The sequence below is a fragment of the Aythya marila genome, assembly GCF_965140915.1.
Source record: "Aythya marila genome assembly, chromosome: Z".
In the NCBI taxonomy this organism is placed as follows: domain Eukaryota; kingdom Metazoa; phylum Chordata; class Aves; order Anseriformes; family Anatidae; genus Aythya; species Aythya marila.
The window spans coordinates 478,425-491,989 of NC_139080.1; the positions used below are offsets into that span (position 1 = coordinate 478,425).

The window sequence follows — 13,565 nt, forward strand, 5'->3', positions numbered from 1 at the left end:
AGCACAAACCATATTGCAAATCATGCAGATCACATTCTAGCAAATAGTTTATAAATCCCCATTTTTCTATGATAGAATATATATGGATAAATCCATTAGTCCCATTCATCAGACTTCATTTTTGCAAATGACACAGATTGCTTACATTTGGACAACAGACAGCTTCTGTAAGACATGCTAATGCATTAGGCCAGAAATTCACCACATAACAGCATATTTACTGCTTAAGGGAGAAATACGTTCCAAAAAAAAAAAAAAAAAATCTCCTTTGTTGTGAAATAAAAGAATACCAACAACCTGTGCTTAACCAGATATATCAAACAGATACACTGCTAATGCAAATAATTCATGTCCAAGGACATTTTAGTGTTGCGCTTCATATCATTCATTTAAAAAAAATCATTAAAAGGTCACAACTTGCCATCTGAAGCTTTCTGAACTGCAAAAGAAATGCTGTCTTTCTGGATTAAGGCGGCGATCTACAACTTTCAGCAATGCTTTTGGGCATTAGCATATTTCTTTCTTTTTATTATTATTTTTAATAGAGAGAAAAATATGAAAACCGTGTGATTCTCACAATTCAAACATTCAAAAAGACGTTCTGTCCAGGACCAGAAACCTGCATTATGGATTACTGAATTCTGGAAAGATGTATGTTAGTAAACACTGCTACATAACTGCAAGCTGCATCACCAAATATATTGCAATCATTTCCCAACAAGTATAGTTCACTTGTGTTTATAATAATTCAGTGTACTGGCAGGCACGCTCTGATAGAGTTTCTAAAAATACTGAAGTGTTAGTAATACAGCAACTACAGCAGCCTCCACTTCCAGATCTTTGGAGAGAGCGCAAGATTCTGTGCACGTAAAGGGAAGGAGATTCTGCTAACTTTTCAACAATAACGTTTATTTCCACTTTTATAGAATTTGAAGCAAATAATTGTCTTCTGGTAATATAACGCCCTGCTTGAAGCAGATTTCAAGTAACTAAATGATTAGCATATTTGTAACCCAAAGTCTTTACAGTGCAAATGTACTAAAACATAATTATATTACTGTTAAAATGCACAAAGCTTACACTAGAAGCAGGGAGATGTGTAGAATGTAACAAATATAATTCTTTGCTTTAATAATAATGCTTCAAATTTTATTTAGCAATAGGAAAATGCTTTAAATAATTGTGATTTGACATAATCCCTTTAAAATAATATTGCTATCCACAGGTGTGGATATGCTATGCTCTTTACTTACAGGACATTAAGTAGAAATAAAATTAAAAGCAGCTCAAAGCAGAAAATTTATTTTTGGAACAAAATACACCAACTGGTTTAAATGTTAACTTGGTAAAACTTAGGCTCTAACTTTGTCAAGGAGGATACTAGTCAGCCTCCAATAGCTTGTTTTAAAGGATTTTCACTGCTTGATGAATAACTGTTTAGTTTTGAAGTGGCTTGCTTTCTGCAATAAAAGAATTCAAAATAACTTACTCCAGAGTTTTATTTCTGTCTTTCCAGCAATCTGCTGAATACTAAAACTGATGTTTAAAAGTAGGCTCCTGTTGCCTTGCTTCTCTTCATTATAAACACTGCTTAATTAATCTTTACCACTAAAAATTTCTTTTAGTAGTAGGATTAAGGATGTAAGACTTCAACAAGCAAAGAAGGCTAGCGAGCTCATACAAGCTCACTGCTGAATGTCCCTTGCGCTGAGGACAGAACTCCCACCTTACGGCCTCTCGTTCTTCTCCAGCCTACACAAAGTGCCGCCTGGGAACGCGGCTGAGCAGGGAGGATAATTCTTGCCAACCAAGGCTGAAAGGGAAGACGAAGCTTTTACCAAAGCAATTGAAAAACCATCTGAATTCACACCACAGTACACGGTGCAGTACATGTTTCATTTGCACAACTGATCTAATTAGAAACAGATTTTCCTTTTGCCTTTCGCTTCCCGAATAGCGCACGTGTCGGCCCCTCCCCGCCCCAGGCCCGAGCAGTGGGCACATCACGAACCTGGGAACAGGAATAGTGCTTTGGTAACATGCCTGGGCCTTTAACTTCAGAATCAGCTTCTTCCACACACACGACACAGCCCTGCATTTGGCTGGGTAGATGGTATCAGAGGATTTAAAGCCAGCGATGGTGATTTTTTTCCTCTTTTTGGCAACAGAAACCAGCCCAGTCATACTGCTGATATTATTAACGTCTTTTTCTGTACATAATTGCTGTATTTGGAAGCTACCAATGCCATCTTACTAAAAGAAAAACAACAAAAGCACCAGATTTTAGATGAATGTACGCAGCAGTACATTTTACAATGGGATGTAATCCAGAAACTAAGTTAACAGGATATATTTGGATTTAGAAGAGCTTTTTTTGAACAAGAATGGTCACAAAACATATATATTCCTAAATTCTTTGCTACTTGATCACCTTTCTCAAACAGCTGAGTAGTGCAAGAAGCCATGAACACTCTGTATCTGTTTTATTACGTGCAGTTCTCTGTGGCTAGCTCTCTACTGAAGCTGCTCTGGCTGGCACCTTCGGTGTTAAGACTGTGTCAGCATTTCCATTGTAAATCGAGGGCCTTATAAACTCAGCTTTAAAGAGATCACCGTGTACTGAGACTCAGCACACAATTTTTCCATGTAGGAGCAAATAGTTTATTACTGCTTTTAAATCAAAATGTTATTTCCAATTCTTTTGTTCAAGGTTTTATTTTGGTTTCCTTACAGAGAAATACCAAGATTCAGCTTCCAGCAAGAAAAATGCCCAACAACAAAGTCTAATAAAATCAGAATACTTTACCAGGGAACTCTGGGGATGGATAGGGGTAAGGTAAAGACAGTATTGCCAATTCTCCACTCTGAAAACTTGACTAAGAGAGATACCTAGATATCTATATGTGAATAAATCCATGCTTGAAGTAGTTTTCAGCAAACTAAATGGTTAGGATATTTGTGACCATCAAGGGATAGCATCCGCCACCCCTCCAGGGAGATGTGAGCAAAGTCCCCACCTGCACAGCACTGAGGCTCTTAGATAGCCATCTGCACCCCTTGTGCAGCAAGCAGAGAAACAAATTTCACAGCACTCTTCCTTTGAGGTATTTTAAGCACCTAGCTATGGGCAGCATTAATTTTGTTCTAGAGATGCCTATCAGAGTCCAGATAGCAGTCCCTGAAGTAGGTCTCCAACCTTGGACAAGTGCAATATAAAAGATACTAACTGCTGGGTGCAGTATTAGCTCTGTGTAGCACTGGAAGGTAAGGCAGCCTCTCAAGGTGCACAACACTTCTCACAGCACTTGTCTACCGATGTCTTCTCTCTAAAGAAGCTTGGAAAGAAATACTGCTGATCCAGCCTTCACCTTTCTGTGTTAGAAAAATCTCTAAGCCCTCAATATGCAAGTAGTATAACCAAGAATAGCACATAAGGAAAGACAAATTGTTAGCGGCTTGCTTTGTAGCATTGAAAGCAGAGGTGCACTCAGTAAGTGCTGCAGGAGCGGCAGGGAGAGCCCCGTAAGGCTCACCGGGCACAGGGGTGGGCACAGGGGCAGACGGACCCCAAGACCAAATGCTTGCCTGCTCCTCACATCCCGTCCTGGATTAGAGTGCCGGCTCCAATGTACTTCACCACCCAGGTGAAAACAGGAGAGGCAGGTCAACTGTTACAGACACGTTCTTAGGAACAGGATCTGTCCCATTTTTATCTGTTTATTCTTTGGATTTTTTGGGCAGACTTGGCTCAACAATTGCAAGAAGCAACTAAACCTCTTCTCCAAACCAACAGCACCACTGTACTCAGGTCCTGAAAAAGCATCCGAGGGAGGCTAGTTAAAGACGACAAATGTTGTATGTGCTGAACACCACATTGAGGACAGGCCGGTGAATGGCCTCAAGAATTGGCAAGAAGTGCCATGCTAAAAGGAAAATTAGGATTTCCCCCCCTCTCAGCAGACTGGATTAGCTAGCCTAAAACAAAATCTCTTGCAATGGTTATTTGAATGAGGGTAGAGGAGTGGGAGCATGGAAATGCTTTTTTCATTTTATCTTTAAATAATCCCCACCAGTTTTTCACATGAGGATCACCAGTAAATAATCCATTTATTGGCTCAATACCATCTCAGGAAAGAGACTCGCAGACCTGCCCATAGTTTACACCAATGAGGCAACGATATATAAGAATGTAAAGATAGGACAAGAGGACACTAAAGCAGAACCTTGCTACTGAAAACTACATAGCTTTTGAGACTGACTGCAGAGCAAATGTTCAAGCTAAAAAAGCACAGGCTTGTTTCCCTTTAAGAGTCTATTTTTTTTAAAGGTTCTGTTAAAATGTGTAAAAGTAAATAAAAACTGCATTTCCCCTATTTGCTTTTGAGACGAATTAAAACATCCCAAGACTTCCGTATCACGGACTATAAACATCTTAGAGCACTGTGCATCAAGAGGAAGACCAAGAATAGGGTAATAATAAACATCAAATCCATAAACTTAATTGGCATTTCCCCGTCCCTTTTATTTGATAATACATGATATACTACATCATGATTGCAATCCCTTTTCCAACAAACTGCTGTCAATACATGCTTCTGAGGGGTCGTCTGTTTATACTTTGCATGGGGAACTTGTCTGCATTTCTGAGCATAAGTTCTTATATATCTGATATTAATTTCAAGCCCATCTAAGGCAGAAATATTTTTGCAGGACTTCGCTGTGAGAAAGGTTACTACAAGTGTTGCATTCTTTTGACATACATTTCTAATCCTAGGTAGAGCAGAAATGTGCTTCTTTTTTACATCCTTAATTTAGCATTAGATACTGTTCTAGTAACAGAGCTGAACACCAGCAAATTTTCACTGGGAGCGTGGAGACCAATTACTACCTCACTCTGCAATCCCATTGACATATTTCCTCTAATGTCAAACACAAATAAGCAATCCCCAATGTGATTAATTAAAGAGATTTGACTCAGCTCTACAAATGGGATAGAAATTAAATGAAGATGGTACAAGGTTCTAAGCTTGAGTAATAGTAGCAATTTATTGCATGGATTGCTATCTTTGCAAAATTTTGCCCTCTTATAACTGTATTTAAATTCCCAGAAGATCTCTCTGGTAAGAGGAGGTTACCAGCAAGCACTTACACTGAAAGTAAGAAAAATGGCGAGCAGAACAAAACAGCTCAGAGATGCTCGCATCCCCTCTGTGGGGGAAACTACTGTCAAAAGCCATTGTGCTAGGTCACAGTATAATAATGCATTAAAATACAGTGTAAAACAATGCTGTGTAAGTCTGTCCTCACCTGCACCAGCACTGCAGTCATGCAATTGTTAACTGCTAATGACTAATTTTGTAGAAGGGTTCTAGTAACTAGCCCTGCCTTCCCCCATACAGCTTTACACACAGGAGCTGGCTCTGCTCAAGGCGATGACAATTACACCTGATCCAGCACAGAACTCACCACCGACACATCTGAAGTCCGCTGTCCCAACGATGGGCAGAGGCCTCACACAAAAACATTTTCATTAAACCAATCACCAGCATCCAGGGTATCAACAGAAGCACGAGGTTTTGAACGGCCAAGGACCACGTGCAGAACAAGGCAGGGAACTGGATGCTCCGAGCCTCTGGAGAGGCATCAGCAGAGGAGCAGCAGTCCCAGCTCCTTGACTCCATGGTGTCCCACATACCTAACAAGAACTTTTTAGCCACTTCACACAGAGTCTGTATGAAAGCCACCACGTGCACTGCGTATATTCACCCAACACTGCTTCCACTTTCTAGAAAGGAAATCTTGCCAAAGACCATCTCAGCCAGACTTTGGGTACTCAACCGCCAGATTGCCACGCAGCATCAGCCCGAGCAGGACCTGTGTCTTTAGGTGCCCACGTCCAAGTCTTCTGGGCAATCCGCAGAATTTCAGCCCCTTGTGTTGGCTGAGCTGTGTTTATTCTAAGCTGCTCTTTTAGGTTTAGATGCCCCAGTCCCAGCTGATATCTTAGGAGCATAATTAGATTCTCTCTTCTTTCACAATAAAATTTACTCAAATTATTTTTAAGGAAGGTAGGAAGGAAAATAAAAAGCTGACTTGCGAAATACAGACCAGCAGAGTCGAGAGTTGCCATGTCTGTTTGTCAGCTACGTATAATTCAATACTACAACTACAACATTTTGCCAGGGAGCTTTGCATTTTTTCATCACAACAAAGACGCCTTTGTCAGAGCTCTAACACAGTTGTCCAATATATGGGATTTTTGAAGATACAAATATGCACTCGCAGACCCCAAATTAAAAACAACGTAAGTATTTGTTACATGCCATGGCATATATACACGCTTAGCAGTAGTCTATTGTATTACATATAAAATACCACGGTAGCCAAAAGAGTTTCCAACTATGCTTCCAAATAAAAATGTTCACAGTTGGGCACAAGCTCATATTTTAGTTAATATTTTATAACAACTTGTAATGAAATACATCCTGCTTGCCCAAAAACACTTCTGTCTAAAACAAGATATTTGAAAGGTCATAAACACTTGGTAGCAGTAGGACTGCAGACGCCCGCACGAATGTTTTCACTCAAGATAAATAAGGCTGTAGCAGCTGCTGCGTACAGCCCCAGGCCCAGGCCCTATATCAATCAAATACACACAAACTTGTTTAACTGGAAGAGTCCAGATTTTTTTTTTTTTTTTTTTCCTTCTCTAACAACCATAGGACATGGCAGCTTTTCCCCTCAGCTTCACGGAACAAACACTTCAGGCACACCCTCCCTTAGCATCAGAGATCCCCAAACTTCTGTGGGATAGCTCAGAAATCGCACCATACCGAGGAACGTTTTATACCTAGACAAACTAAAGCAAGACCTTCAGCAAGACGTTTTCATTGCCCACACTTCCTATGGCAACTTGCCTGGCCAATCACCTCTACCCACAACACTTCTGGGCTTACTCGAAATATGAGAAAACACCACAAAGAAGCTTTATGTTTCAATTAATTCTTCATTTTTGAAATGTTTTGCACTAAAGAATGCACGCTCTGTTTGGACCGAGTGCCTCCGTGACTGCCACGCTTCATGGCAGGCTAAATTGATTTCACATGGTAACTAAAGCTAAGAGCATGCAGGAACAAATTTCTTAATTCTCTTCTGGAAACACTGAAGTACATCTTTGGTATGTGAATTGCTACGACAGCGAGGATCAAAGAAGTGACTGTGGGGGTATATCCTTCAGGAAAATGAGAAGCACAGCAGAGGCACGGGCTGAAGACACAGGGCACATCTCTGCGACTTGCACAAATCTGTAAATCTCTGACACTTTTGTACCAGGTTTGACCTACTACAGCTACTTATATAATTGGTTACGGTGGTTCTCTGTGAACAGCTATTGTTGGATAATAGGAAATGGAAAATCAGGCATACATTTCTAGTATGAGACAGAACTCTTGATGTATTGCATACATGAAATTCAAATGAAGAAAAACCAGCGGAGATCACGCATTCCAAATTTTCCTGCTGAAACAGTCTCAGGCTGGCAGAAAAGACACTATGCACTACTTAACACTGCTAGCTAACAAACTGAAATGAAACCTGCATTTCTTTGGCAAGAGAATTTCTAACATTTATTTTTAATGAATGCTTAGGAATATTCTGTGCATAAATATGAATAATAGTGAATTTCTACACATAATAGTGACTGAAGAGCTAAAAAAGGTTACACTGGAATAGCTTTGAGATGATCGGCTTTTTTATAAGAAAGCTGCAGAGTCATCATATGGCCTCTCTGCAGTGAGCAGCTGTCTTTCTGTACTACATTTCACTGAAAGAAAGCGCAGGAGAATGAGAACACACAAGCAGTGAAGACCAAAATCTCTTCTAGTGAATCTGTTTTCACAGCTGGAGATAGAGTACTTACTATTCTATATACAGCATCACTGAGCTTAGGAACTCAAGTGGGCAGTGTTAAATTGCACAGTAAAGCAATTTAAGCAAATGACTAATCTAAACCCTTGAATTTCATTCCTGCCTTGGTCTTTTAAGAACGGCTTAAAACCACAAAACTTCAGCTTTTGTCCATTATAACAAAAAAAAAAAAAAAAAAAAAAAAAAAAAAAAAAAAAAAGCAGCAGATGAATTTTGACATCTTAAAGCAAAGTCAAAGCAAATACAAATGACAGTACAGTTCCTGAGTTGTGCCAAGCTACTTGTATAGTAGTTTGATCAGGACTTGTGGCATACCATAAACAGGACATGTTTGTAATTTGCAGAAGGCCAAAAGCAAGAAAAAAATAAAGATTTTTTTTTCTAACCTCTAAGTCATTATTGTCATCGGAATTACAAAATTTCTAGTCTTAGTTCCTATAGCGTTACAGGGCACATTTTTAAGTCAGAGATATGCATGGGTACGCTATCCTTAGAAGTTATCCAAGTATTTGTTTTTTAAAGCAAAGCAAATGAAGAATTCTTTATGTGGCAGGGTCTCAGACAGCGAAATTAACACAAACAATTTGCCATTTGAATGTCCTGATTTTAAAAATCTTTCAATTGATGTAACACTGAACTGAGTAATGTGTGACATTAGAATCTCAAAATATTACACGGGATGCAATCATAACTGAGAGCAAAGTTAAGTCGGATTAGAAATAGAGATGATTTGCAGCTTGTTCCAGAGAAACGCAGAACGTTCTAGCACTAACAACGGAAGCCCTTCAGTTGCTTCAATTTCAGAAGCCTTTGTATGGCAATTCTGTATTTTACCAGCACAGTACACTCAGCATCATACTTACCGTGGTGCCGGCTGGTGTAGGGCCAGGGGTGCCACGACCATCTTTACCAACAACCTGATTTTGTTCTTCAGGATTACGGGTGACAAGGATTCTGAAGTGCTGTTGCCTCGTATTTTGATCTGGTCTGATTTTAAACAAACATCCCTGCCCTTGAGGAATCCTCTCTACTGAATTGCTTCTAGATATTTCTGACCCATTCCTTCCATTTCCGTGCAGTTCTGAATTCACTCCATCATCTGCGGGGCTAATTTCTTCTGGTCGTGGCTGGACAGGGTAGGAGGTACTCCTTTCTAGCCGTATCCGAGGATACCTGACCAACCTGTCCCCTTTTGTCCCAGTAAAACCAAAGTTATATTCGCCACCGGTCCCACTTGCCTGTGGTTGCTGTAACTGGAGAACAAAGAACTTTTTCCCTGAATTTGCTGACATATCTGGCACATGTTGCAGAGACCAACGCCGGGGCTCAGGGGTGGGGGCATTATTTTGAGCCTCAGATCCAAAGGGTAATAGAGTAACCTGAGGCACGTCTACACTGGAAGCACGATGCTGAATCCTCACACCGCTTATGTTTAAACCTGAAGCTGCTTCATTTGTCTCATCCTCTTGGGCAGTAGATGGAGCATCTTCGCTCTGGTTATTGGAGGGAATAGTACAGAATATCCTCTGATTACAGCAAGGAGTTCCATTAAGCTGTCGCCCTAACTCTTCCGTCAGCCCGGGTGGAGAATTGTCAGGAGTCACCTCTGGACTGCCCAGAGAGGAAGACTGGTTTTCAACAGGGGGTGCAAAATGCTCCCTGAAGTCTGGGAACTTACAGGGAAGCGTCTCCTCGGGAGATGCCAGGGTTGCACTCTCATCCGCACAGTCGCTCGCAGCTTTGCGCTGAAGAGAGATCTGCATCGACGAGCTTCTCGTCGGACGCACGTCAATACTGTTCAGCAGCTGGGGAATAAACATGGATGTGCTCCTTTTTAAGGAGCCCACTTCCTGAAAATCGCTGCCCCCACCATAATCTGCTCCGTGTCGGGAGAAAGCGTGAGGACTGTTTCTTCTTGGCAAAGTGTGGAATGCCATGAAAAAGTCATCTTCTCTTTCCCGGTCGAGGATCTCCGATTCAGGGGCTGTGTTGCTTCGCCCAGAGCCAAAATGAAACCGCAGCCGATGGGCCATGGTTTTACAGAAAGAAGAAAAGGAGAGGGAGAACAGCAACAATTCAGGCACTGCCAGAAGTTAAAAACCAAAGACATAAACTCCAAGAAAAAGTGTCCCATCTGCCAAACTGTTAGCACTGCAGCACTGATAGCGACAGATAGCAGAAATAGCCCAAGTGGCAAGCAGCATTCCAGGCATGATTGGGTAAGAGCAATCAGCGCTCCTACACACTGTGACATAGGGTAGGATGGTGGGAGTCACGTGGCCTGGTTCCCCCTCTCCAATCTAAGCTAGTGGGGGTTTTGTTTTTTGTTTTTTTGTTTTTTAATGCCAGCAAGAGCCTGAAACAGCACCTTCACAGCTGCTCCTTTTCCATCAGAGAGGAGCGGCCCCGGCCCCAGCGGGAGAGCTCTCACAGCTGACTAAGGCAGCAAACACACTCGGCACTGCTATAAATCTAAACCACATCGTATTCGTACAGCACATTTGTATAAAGCACACGAAAAGTTAACTGCAACAGAAACACTTGGATTTAGTGTTAAAAGCAAGTCAACTCCACATGCAAATAAGAAAAAATATTTCAAGCTTAACATTTGGGTGTGCGTTACAGCATTCGGCTATCATGGCAGAACGGGAATAAATATAGCACGGTTATGCTTTCAATTTTAACTGTGCTCATAACGTGATTAAGTAACAAACTTCTTGCCTTTAAAAAGCCACGGCTTTTGCATTGTCCCTGTGGACGTCATATAGCCTACACTAGCCTGCTCAGTCCCTTTTAATAATTAAAAATCCACAACAAACAAAGCAACCCTACATATCCAAAGACTTCTCACACATTAAAAACAGCAGAAATGTGCAAAGTGACAGAAAATAAAGTTTCTTTTTAGTTTTACCAGGCAGTGAAGACGAGTGAAAACCGGAGACGGGTGTTGCATGTCGTTTTGTACTGATTTGTCTTAAACACCGTACAGAAACTCTGCCCATTGCTGGCCAGCCTCCAGTGAGAAAGTTAGCAATATTACCACGAGTGTGACTGCCAGCATGGAATACAGTTACGCTCTCTGAGAGCCAAAAGACCTCAGAAGAACAACAGACAGACAGGATACACCAAAACGCAAAACAAACACCCTACATGCAGAAAATCAGTGATCCGAGGATACTCACATTTGATGCACACGGCACAGCACTTGTTAGCACATACTAGAAAAGAAAGTGTTTAGCAAAAAGCCTACCTACAAAAAGAGACAGTGTATCTTCAATTAAATACATGGACATCTGCTCCCTAGAAGAACTCGAAAGCTTTACAGTTTTGTCAGCAGCTCTGAAAATTTGTAGGTGGCGGGTCAATACTCTCTCTAGACATTTAAACCTCTGTACACGAGCAGCTTGCTTTCAAAAGACAGAAAACGACCAATCACAAGAGAAATGGAAGCTTAGAATGATTTAACTGCCAAGAGACAGCACAATCCACTATTGTTTTAAGCAGACTACGAGCCAATAAGAAGAAAAACATGAATAGCTTGTACACAGCAACAGTTCTGTGGAATTGCCTTGTGCAAGCACAGGTGTTGACTTTTTTTTTATTATTATTTTCCAGGTAAAACATTACGCAAGGACAGCGTCTCTTTGCACTGAAGATGAAGCTTGCATCATATGTTCTTTGTCTTGACTGGGGAAAAAGAAAGGAAAGGACATACTGCAAAGACAAAGTGCTCTGATAATTTAGGGACATGAAGAAAGAGTTCTTATGGGGGCCAAAACCATGCAAGTATTCACAATGAGTATTTCACACAAAAGCCAAAATAAATCTGTTCAATGCTTCTCATTCTGTAAACATAAGATGGAAAATTGCTACTCTAAAAATCCCACTGTACTTGCTTTCCTTTGCCAACTGTTCAGAACACCTGAAAGGAAAGCAATGGCTCCTAAACCCAGGGCTACAGCCTAAGGGAAGGCTGTCTACAGAAGCAAGATCACAGAAAGAGCAGCCAGAAAATGGTTCAAGTATAAAATAGTACTGAAAGTACCAGTATAAGGCCAGTACCACATACAAGAAACTTGGAAATCCTAAGCAACATGTATCTGAAATGAGTATACCAGAACTGTTATTTGTCAGCTGTCACTGTGCAGCCACACTGGAATTTCTTCTGAACTGTCACCCCTTTACTGTCACACATGGACATCCCCACACATGCCACTGCCCCCTGCAGGCTAGAACGAAGCCTCTTCCACGAGTTTCAGGTTTGCCCTCTACGCCAACACAAACTTATTCCAACCATCCTCCAGGGCACACGCAAGCCACGCGGGAATGTCAGCGCAGTCCTGAGCCCAGGCTTACATACCCTGCGCGCAGTTACGGTTACAGGATTGCTGCTTCAGTGTTGTTTGCATCCGCTGGCAGCACGGCGCCTTAAAGCCAGGAAGAACTGACCGGTGATCTCCTTTAACTTCAAAAGGCATAGGAGTTTTGATAGTGTAAATGTTCATTATGATCATCTTTGCCAACAAATACACTCAGTCAGCCCAGTCTACATACATGCTGTCACAGATTTATTACATTTTGTCAGTTTACTTCACCCTAAAGGGGTGAAAATACAAAACAGTATTGTTTCACTGAGTCCTTTTTTCCCCCAGAATATTTTAGCTTTTATTTTTCTTTGCTCTATATTTAATAGGAACACACAGAAAAAGAACATATTTTTGGAGATTGATATTTCCATATTATGTTTGTTTAGAGTAAAAAGACCTTCACAACACTGATCCTTGTCTTCATAAGGCAAGCAATTTTCGTAGAGATTGTACTGCTCCCAACCAAGAAATGTAATACCTCATCTCATAAACAAAAACAATTGTGCTACAATTTTCAGAAGACAAAGCTAGCAGAAGGAACCAGAATTAAGATTTGGGGAGACTTCTCTAGAACAACTATTGCATCAGCAAAATGAATTTCAAGGCTAAAAACCCTGAAAATATGTCAGGTGTCACTGGGGACAGAACTGAATGCAAAATTCAGAGCATTCATTATTTTACCAGTTCCTAGAGCCTTCATGCACCCGCTTCTTGAGTCTTAAGTTGCGCTCTGGTTACCACATCCCAAAAAAGGATTAAGAAGTATTAAAAGGTACAAGAAATAGACACTAAAATGATCAGAGGATGAAGCAGCTGCTTTGTAAGTGACTAAAAGGGCTGGGACTGCTTATCAGTTTACATCAGAGAAGCCTAAGGAAGAATCCGATGTGGCTTCCACTGTCAGAATACTGGCTTAAGAGTGTTCTGAGCCAGCAGAGTGCTCCTGTGTGCGATGTTCCATTTGTCCATAAAATAGACACTTTTTATGCTTTAACCTGTATTGCCCAGCACACCAATGTACAGACAAAAATACCCCATTAAGATGTGCTGTGTTCTTGCCGTTCACGTTACACAGCCTGCGATCAGCGAAACAATGAAGGAGCACTCACCAGTCTGTTTTCATCGAACACTTCAAACAGGAGACGATGATTGGTTGGGTTTACCTGTGAGAAAATTAAAATATCGCTTTAGGTTCATTCGCTTGATAACAACGCTATACGGGTGCTAGTTCATACAACGATTAAACCAAGGCAAACAGAACAGGACTAACAG

The 13,565-nt window shown here is 41.1% G+C and overlaps 1 protein-coding gene across 3 annotated transcripts in view; it reads right to left on the reverse strand.

Moving 5' to 3' along the window:
• LOC309890184 (E3 ubiquitin-protein ligase NEDD4-like) overlaps nucleotides 1-13,565 on the reverse strand; it is a 140,788-nt gene that overhangs the window by 54,989 nt on the left and 72,234 nt on the right. For all 3 annotated transcript variants that reach the window (XM_082783828.1, XM_082783830.1, XM_082783829.1), the window contains exon 5: nucleotides 13,403-13,456. In XM_082783828.1, coding sequence (XP_082639954.1) covers nucleotides 13,403-13,456 — 54 coding nt within the window. The remainder of the gene's footprint in view (nucleotides 1-13,402; nucleotides 13,457-13,565) is intronic.